Below are 9006 nucleotides of genomic sequence, written 5' to 3' on the forward strand. Positions count from 1 at the left end.
GAGGATGTCACAACCTGAAACGATAACACGTACCAAACAGTCCTATTTCCCTGTTCTATTTCCAGTTAATTTCTTAAGTCCTTTGCCTGTACCACTCTAAGATGCGAGTGAGTATACTTGTGTATACATGCATGCATGCATGCATACCTGTATTTGTGCGTGCATGTATCTGTATCTGTGTGTGTATGTCTGTGTGTGCGTTTGTCTATGTGTCTGTGTACTTTAAAGTGCAGTTCAGTAATGAGGAGTGCAGGGTGAGAATAATGGCGCTGTTGTCCGCTTTATTTCTCTATGATATGTCTATGCATCTGTTCGCGTGCGTGCATTTGGATGCACTTATCTTCCTCTTCTGTTATTTGTTTGTGCCATCGCTATCCATCTGTTCATATAACACTTCCTCTATTTGTTCTCTTCTCCCATTCTGTCAAATATTCTATCGCTCCCGGCAATATTTCATATGCATAAAGCATTCTTTTTTTTCGATTTGCTATTTTTACACGTTTCCACACGTTTTGCCATTTTTACACGTCCAGACATTTCACACCGCATAAATGACCTTATGACCTTATGTGAACCGGATTTGTGTGGACCTGATTATGTCTGGACATCCTGACATACTTCTTAAGAAAGGTTCCTTGTATTAGTTGTATTAGCCTGTTATTATCATTAGTGAAAGGCTAGCGATTTTTTGTCGTCTCTCTTTAGCAAACCCCGCGGTGTCATGGTTTTCTGAGTGCACTTGAAACGCTAGGAAACATCGACACTTTTGAATTACGCATACATATTATTATTTCGCTCTTTCAACTCTGCACTACAACAATCATTCGTTTGAATTGTTCCTTACTCAAAAACATAATCTATTTTTAGCAGAAAAAAATTCCTTAGTATAGTGCATTTGTCATCATATGATCTTTCATGGTTGATACTGCGTAATTACGTAATGCGCTAGTTTAAATGTTATAGTGCATAGTAACTATGTACAATTATATATTGGTTTTTGAAGTTGATCCTTATGTTAATTCGAGTCTTCTCTTACACTGGAATCAGTTTTGTATATGTAAGATATAATTTTAAGTCATTACTAAAAAGCGATGATTCGTTGTGCATCCAGTTTCTATCGTGTGGAAAATCTTTTGCGTCAAGTGATACGTTGCGCATCGTCGACACCACCAACAGGGTCACGTGTTAAAACATTCGAGATATATCGTTATGATCCGGAAAAGCCCGGATCAAAACCTCAGTTGCAGGTGGAGCTCATTTTTCTTTTTGTTATTAAAATTCAAGAACAATGAAAACTGATTTATCAACTCTGAAGTGACGGATGACAGCACCTTCCTTCCAGAATGACTAAAATGATAAGATTTCATAGGATACTATGTTTTTGCAGATGTCCTGGAATGATTAGTTAACGCATAACAATTTAATGACCAACATTTAATAGAATTCACGCATCCCTTATCCCGTCTTCATCTTCTTCTTCAAATGCAAGTCTAGTTTATCGTAAGACGAATGTGGGAAAAACTCTGCAAGACCTATAATAACTATTTGGCTAGGTGCGGTACTTTATATCTTTCGTTTTCTTCATACTTGATGTATGTCGTAGTTGTGATACTAATTGTCTCCCAACTTGAGGTTGCAACTGAACAATTTTTTAAAAAAAGGGAAAAAAGAACTAATTAGCCGTCATAAATAAACAGTGACAATTATCCGCAGTACACAAAAAATTTACAACAGGCAGATGCACATATGAACTAAATTCTTGAGTTAATTTAAAATCGGAATTTTATGGTCGCTTACGATTATCAGAATTTGATATGTGTCTCTTTAATTGCGTAATAGTGAATGGCTTCATATACACATCATGCGTTGTATGTTTCGCTCACACTATGGTGAATTTTATTCCAGAAATATGACATCGATTTGGATGATTGTGGTGCGATGATTCTGGATGCACTGATCAAAATCAAAAATGAAATAGATCCTACTCTTACTTTCCGCCGTTCATGCCGTGAAGGTATTTTGCATTTGGTTCTTTGAAGAACAAAGCTAGCTGCATAAAATACCTCAAAGTGAAAAGGAACAATGAAGCCCAGTGCATTTCATAATTGCTGAATAAATCATGAATTTTCTCACAGTGCGGTATCGACTACTGTTTAGTTTTTGAGGAATAATATAGTTTTTTTTATTCTATATTAGATTTCATATTTCACTGTTCACCTATGTATTTCTTAGAGCTGTTTCTTGTCACTTAGAGTAGGGATCTGAAAATTTTTTCCTTTGACCACAGCAACGGTTAGGCACTTAAGGTAGGCGAAACTATTACCGGGGAAAAGTGGAGTTTAGATGAAGCTGCAAATATTTTTAGGCATTTGTGGCTCATGTGCTATGAATATCGATGGTGAAAACACCTTGGCGTGCACTTGTAAAATTAACGAAAATACGAGCAAGAGCAGTAAAATCTATCCACTACCACATATGTTTGTCATTAAGGTAAGTTTTAGGCATAGCTTAAAACCATTTTTGACAGCTTTTCCGTAACTGTAATGGCCGATTAATAATGACTCTTTAATTGGAGCGAGAAATATTTATAGGAATTTGTGATGTATTGTGTCGGATCCGATCCCGATACTGTTTACCATAGTCTGACTGATGAGACTGACTGGTTTTTTTCGGTTGGTCTTACCAGACCACAAGACAGCGCTCCCTCTTCATCGTCACACCTCTGGTCCCATGTGCTTCGTCGTGTTTTGGTGTTCCCATTTTTACAAAATGTTGTAGTCGGATTCTTTGGGAAGCTGTTTTCGAGGATTAAAATTTGCGTTTTCTGTGTATACGATCTATGTAGATTTTCGATCGTTTATCTCATTGGTTATGATAGGAAATGGCATGTTTTTCCGCGTAAGCTATTGAAGTATTGAAGTACAAAAGCTTCAAGTGGAGTTCAGTTTTAGGTTTGTCTCTGAATAATCAATGATTGTTCTTTGTTAGTTTGCAGGATTTGGTGCCGGACATGAGCTTGTTTTACGCACAGTACGCATCGATTGAACCATGGCTAAAGAAGAAAAACAAGTTAGTGCTTGGTGAGAAGCAAATGTATCAAACAGAAAAAGAGCGTGAGAAACTGGTTAGTAGATCAAAATTTAGTGGGTGGTTTAAAGTTTTGGTTATTTACGCATTACTAAAATTTTTTCTCGACTTCGGCAATACAACTGAAAGTATTGGTGTTGTCCTTTTTTTTCTTCCTTTCTTTTTTTTTTATAATACCAATCAATATATTTAGGACGGATTATATGAATGCATTCTTTGTGCCTGCTGCAGCACGAGTTGTCCGTCGTACTGGTGGAATGCAGACCAGTATCTGGGACCAGCCATTCTTTTGCAATCTTATAGGTCTACTTTTCCTACAGGATTCGCTTCCAGTAATGCTAAGTGATTTCTGTATGAGTTTTTAAACCCGATCATCGTAACTGCATTCTTTTTGAAAGCCTTAATAATTTCAAAAAGGCATTCAAACATAATCGCATGTTGCTAGCTTAGGAGCGAAAAACTGCTAAGAACTTGATCGACAGTTCAACAATTAAAGGTGGTCATAAGAACACTTCCAAGTGTTTTTTAAGGGATGCGCATTAGTATAGATGTTCTGAAATATGGTTGTCTGCAGGGCTGGAAATTCTTGTTTAATTTTTGAAATTCTGAGGCTTATTAATATTTGGAAACTAGAACTATTTCGGTAATTAAATGATTCGGTGAATTGTAATTTATTGTAATGTCATTTTGGCATCCTTGGCTATCCTGTATTTTGTTAAAAATATGGGCTAACCATTAGTAAATAAGAGGGAAGTCTTTGATCTCCAACTGAATCTCACTTTGTGATTAGTTGAGAAATACAGTGTTTTTCTTTCCTTTCTCTATAATACTTAATAATTTTCCAGATGGATAGTTGATTCACGAGACGATTATGCTGAGGAACGATTGTCGAAAATACACGATCATTTCAGTGCTTTCAAATGTCACACTATCTTAAACTGTACAAAAACTTGTCCAAAGGTAAATATTTCTTGTTAAATTTTAGTCAGTTTTTATTTCTATTTTCAGTTTTAGTGATGGGTTTACTAACTATACACTTCTGAACTTCCATCAGCTATCTGCTATTATTCCGGTGAAGGTTAATTAGACATGTTACAAGATTATATTCTCTACACCATAGTGTTTTTATGTTCGATTTAAAAATGTTTTATATTTTTTAATTCTTACAGTGTCAAATAGACCATACAGAAGAGTGAACTGTACAGGATGAAATAAATCAATTGTCCAGGCAAATTTTATTTGTGATATTTCAGCATTTGAATCCAGCAAAAGCAATTGGAGAAATTAAGAAACTCCTTACTGGTTTCGATAAAAAGCCGGCACCCGTTGCTGCGCCAGCCAATTTCTAAATTAAATTCCGATTTTATGGAAGTGCGCAAAAACTGTACATTTTTCTTTTAATTTATTAAATGATGTTGTGTATTTAGTTTTCAGGATTTTTTTTTTGCATTTAGATTTCTGTAATTAGTCTCTTTCATCATTCCCATGGTTACTGCTCCGGCAGATTGAATAGATATTTTCGAAATTAAATCTATTCGTTTTCTTTGTTCAGTGAATTTCAGCATCAAAAAAGTTAGTACCAGTAATGTGGTAACTTGTTCCTGATCTTTATTCATATATAGACAAAACGGATTTAATTGATTTTATAGATCTTCTGCACCGTGTCACCGTTCTTCAACTATTTAGCTTGTGCATTAATTTTTAATATAAAATTTTCTGAAACAGTTCAGTTGTCTGATGAAATAGGAATGATGGTGTCCCCATTTAGTGAGTATTACACTGTGTGCAGGACTTCATATTGGACTGTTTGGCTGAATACTATGAGTGATGGTGCAGCATTTATAACCGTTTGTTTCCGAATACTTTGTGATGTTACGGGTTGTTTCGAAGCTGGGTGATGTGCGAAATTAATAAAAGGTAAAGTTGTTGAGCCTACCCTCCTATGATAGTCTTGGTCTAGTTTGTTTTCCCATCTAAAGTCATTTCCATTCTTGAATTTTAAATTCTTACTGTTCAGAGTTCGTATATTGCATGCATGATTCCCCTAATAAAATTATCTGTTCCTAACATTTCTGGTAATGTTTTAAAATGAAACAATATGAATTTACAGCAAGTCCTAAATTTGACTATGTATTTGGAAATCTCGATGCTCGGTCATATTTGTATTTAATCTTTTCAATGTCAAAATCCCTTAAAATTTACATGGTTTTAATGATTGGTGTTCCTTATAGTATAGTAAAGAAATGGATTTTACTTGGTGAATATAAAGTGAAAATATTTGACATCACGATCGTTTGTTATTTCCTTTTTAATTTTTATTTATTGCAACATTTCATCTTCATTCCTGTATCAAAACAGGAATGACGATGAAATGAATTTGCAATATGAAAATCTGGAAACAAATGAAAGTTATTTGAATCTTAAATCGAATTACTTGCCATATCATGAGCAAAATGTATATTATGATCCAACGAAGATTGTACAGGAAATATTTAAAAGTTAATTCCCTGTACAAGTTTATTTTCGATGTCGTATAGCACCAAAGAAGTAAGAATACGGTTTTTTCATTCTCAGACATGCATAATATCATTAAATATTGCAGAAATATCATTTTTGCTTAAATCTTTACAACTTATTGTAACTTTAATTCATTCTGCTTCCTTGGATCTACTGAACTTTTACTTTTCTTTATTTTTTTTTATTTTAATTTCAACATTTTTAGTTGCTTCCTTTTCATTCAGAGTAAAAAAAATCGTTCATTTTCATTAAAAAAAAAAGGGAAGAAATTAAAAGATGAGGATTGAAATGTAAACCTTATCAAATAAATCTGATTTGACAAAATCTCTTGAATTCCTTAAAAATTCAACAAAAAGATTCGATTATGCCAATCTTTTTTTTTTGATCGAGAAAAATCAGAGTTCTCTACTTTCTATTTTTTTTTTCATCTTTCCAGGATTTTTTAATTTTCATTTTTTCTAATTCCGGTTTAGTATTTCAGCATTTCTTTCTACTTCTAGTGGAAGAAATTTCCAAAAAAAAAGGGGGGGAAAAAAGTTGAGAAAGGGAAGAAGAAATCACGAGTGGATTTTTAATATTGAAAGGTCAAATTGCTTGTTTTGCTTTTTCTTTCGTATTTTTATCATTTCAATTTCAAAGTCGTTTAAAGAAAAAATTAGAAAAATGATTATCTGTCGATTTACTATCGCTGTTCGGTCTAGATCAATCATTTTCTTCATCATTACATTTTTATTTGGTAATTTCATGACTGATTAAAGGTAACTTCCTTTTTTGTTTTATTTCTTAACAAAATTTTTCAATATTAACAATTTTAAAAGCGAAAATTTAATGTCCAGGTGATAATCAAATTTAACTTGTCATGCATTATTATTCCATTTCTCATCATTAATATTCATTTGTCCACTTTAATGTCTTATCTGTTAATATTAATGAGCCAGTGATAATGAAGTATGTAATTGAAGTTAAAGGAAAAGAAATTTTAGAAGATGAAACTTTCTTTTCTTTTATTGATGCTATAAACACTATTAGCTGGGATTACATATTTTATCATTTATTATTGCATATCAAAAAAAAAAGGAAAGGAAAAAATTTTGTGGAAAATTTTTAACAACAAAGTTTTAGTTTTTAAAAATTTCAATACGAAAAAAAAAACCAAGACTACTTTATTAGCTTTACAAACAAATTATTGATTTCGTTCATTTTCTCGCATGACATTATCAAACAAATAAAATTACTCCATAACATATTAAGCAAAAATGACTGATTACTTTTTTCGTCATATCAAAAAAAATTGACAATCTTAGAATTGGGACAGGTAAGTTTTCTGAAGCTTTTTTTAAGAAATTAATTCAATTAATTTCTAATTAAATTCACATTAAATGATTCTTTTCGATTTTTTCAACTTTTGATAATCAATATTATTTGTTGGCATTAACAAATCCACCAAGCATAATTAAAAATAATCGATTAATGAGTAGTGATATGAGTTAATTGTTGCAAATGCAATATTGCAAAAGTAACTTAATTTTGACGAAAAAGAAAAAGAAAAGAAAAGGCGAGGCGACAATGCTTTGACATTATTTCACGATTTTTGATAGAAATTGCAACATTTTGTCACAATATAAATTGTGTATTTCTTTTTTCTTTTTGTAAAATAAAACGAAATTTTATATTAATTATTAATAAATTGCAAATTAATTAAACACATTAATAAAAGTGTAACATTAATAAAATACGCTTTACATTACAAAATATAGTAAGGAATCAATTTTATTTTTTTTAAACAATCATTTATCTTGGCATACTGTATATGTATATATTCCATTTATTAGTGATAAGCAAAAATTGCATATATTTTGATAACAGTTAGATTAAATAATAGTCAGTAAATTTTAAATGATTTATTATCAGTAAGTTTTGAATAATTTGTTATCAGCAAATTTGAAACATTTCCAGTTTGTTTCCTTTACTCTTTTCATTTTTTTTTTTCTTTTTACTTCCAATTATCACCTCTTGCTGAATAATTTTCCAGATTTTACTAATTTTTATCATTTTTTAGAAAAAGAAAGAAAAAAGAAATGGAATTATGACTGAACGATTTGACATAATTTAAATTAAACATTTGTAAATAGTTCGGTTAGTTTAATTTGATAAAAATAAACCAAGAAGATAATATCATTCTTGTTTATCATTTAACTTGATTACTATTATCGAAATGTATGCTAATAAATGTTATACAGTATGCTAAGATAATTATTGCACAATTACTATACGACATTATCAGTGTAGGTTAGTGTTTGATAAATAAATGATAAGGGCTGTAAAAATTTCATTTAACTTTTCAATATATTATTGTTGTTTATGCTCCAAAATGCTTAAAAAGGCTTATTTTCATATACATAATAATAACAAATTTTCTATTTTTCAACAGATTAGCCATATTTTTACTACTATTAGCTCTTTAGCTTACTTGTAATATTACTAGTTTCTTCGTCCACTGTTATCATTTATCATTTGTCATTTTTGAAGAACATAAAAGTATTTTGTAATCACGAAATAAGCCATATGTAAAATTTCATTCCTGTAAATTATACTTAATGTTATATCATTATATCATTGTAAATATTTTACTTATCATTAACTCTTGCAAATTCTTATTAAATTTTGAAGGGAAATAAAAAGAAAGAAAAAACAAACACTCTATTTTAAATGATAGTGTTTTTTTTTCTTTTTGAAAATGATATGATCTAATCAATAAAATGTAAAAGATGTTATTTGTCATGAAAGAAAATTTTTCCCACCAAAAACACCGGAAATATTTGGTTATTGCTTTTATTTACCAAATAAAATAAATAATTTAAGTTTATCCCTTTATCGTTTCAGCAATTTAAACTCTTAACTCTTACCTTTAGCGCTTCAATAATTTGACTTCTTCCCTTTACCGCCTCAATAATTTGTTCATTTCTTTTATCGTTTCAATAGTCGTTAAAATCAAATTCAATATCAAATTACTTCTTTCCCTTTTAACGCTTAAATCATTTTAATTTTTCTAACTTAATTATTAAAAAAGTATTTTTGTAACATTGAGATTTTTGTTCAAAAATTTTTCCCTTTTAGTAAAATATTTAAAAGTAAATTTCTCAACCCATTACATTCAATGGACAAATATACGTATTTTTATGATACAACAAAATATATATATATATATGCTTGTTATTTGAAAAAAATAAAAAATAAAAAATAAGAAATAAAAATTGAAAATTGGTGACAAAGGACCATTTCTCTCTTTTTTTTTACCTTTTTTTTTTTTATCTTTAGGCGTCAGAAAGACGCCAAATGATTTATCCTTATGTTGAATGCATTTCCAATGCAAAAAAAAAAAAAAAATTAAAGTNTACTTAC

The 9006-nt window shown here is 30.5% G+C and overlaps 1 protein-coding gene across 1 annotated transcript; it reads left to right on the forward strand.

Moving 5' to 3' along the window:
* The first annotated feature begins 1069 nt into the window (after nt 1-1069).
* LOAG_10155 (succinate dehydrogenase iron-sulfur subunit) lies at nt 1070-4670 on the forward strand. The gene is made up of 7 exons (XM_003145682.2): nt 1070-1247; nt 1906-2014; nt 2366-2490; nt 2996-3124; nt 3281-3390; nt 3933-4047; nt 4341-4670. Exons 1-7 carry the CDS (start codon nt 1092-1094, stop codon nt 4434-4436), a joined length of 840 nt encoding a protein of 279 aa, XP_003145730.1. The 5' UTR covers nt 1070-1091; the 3' UTR covers nt 4437-4670.
* Nucleotides 4671-9006: the final 4336 nt, after the last annotated feature.

The sequence above is a fragment of the Loa loa genome (genome assembly GCF_000183805.2).
Source record: "Loa loa unplaced genomic scaffold supercont3.318, whole genome shotgun sequence".
Taxonomy (NCBI): Eukaryota; Metazoa; Nematoda; class Chromadorea; order Rhabditida; family Onchocercidae; genus Loa; species Loa loa.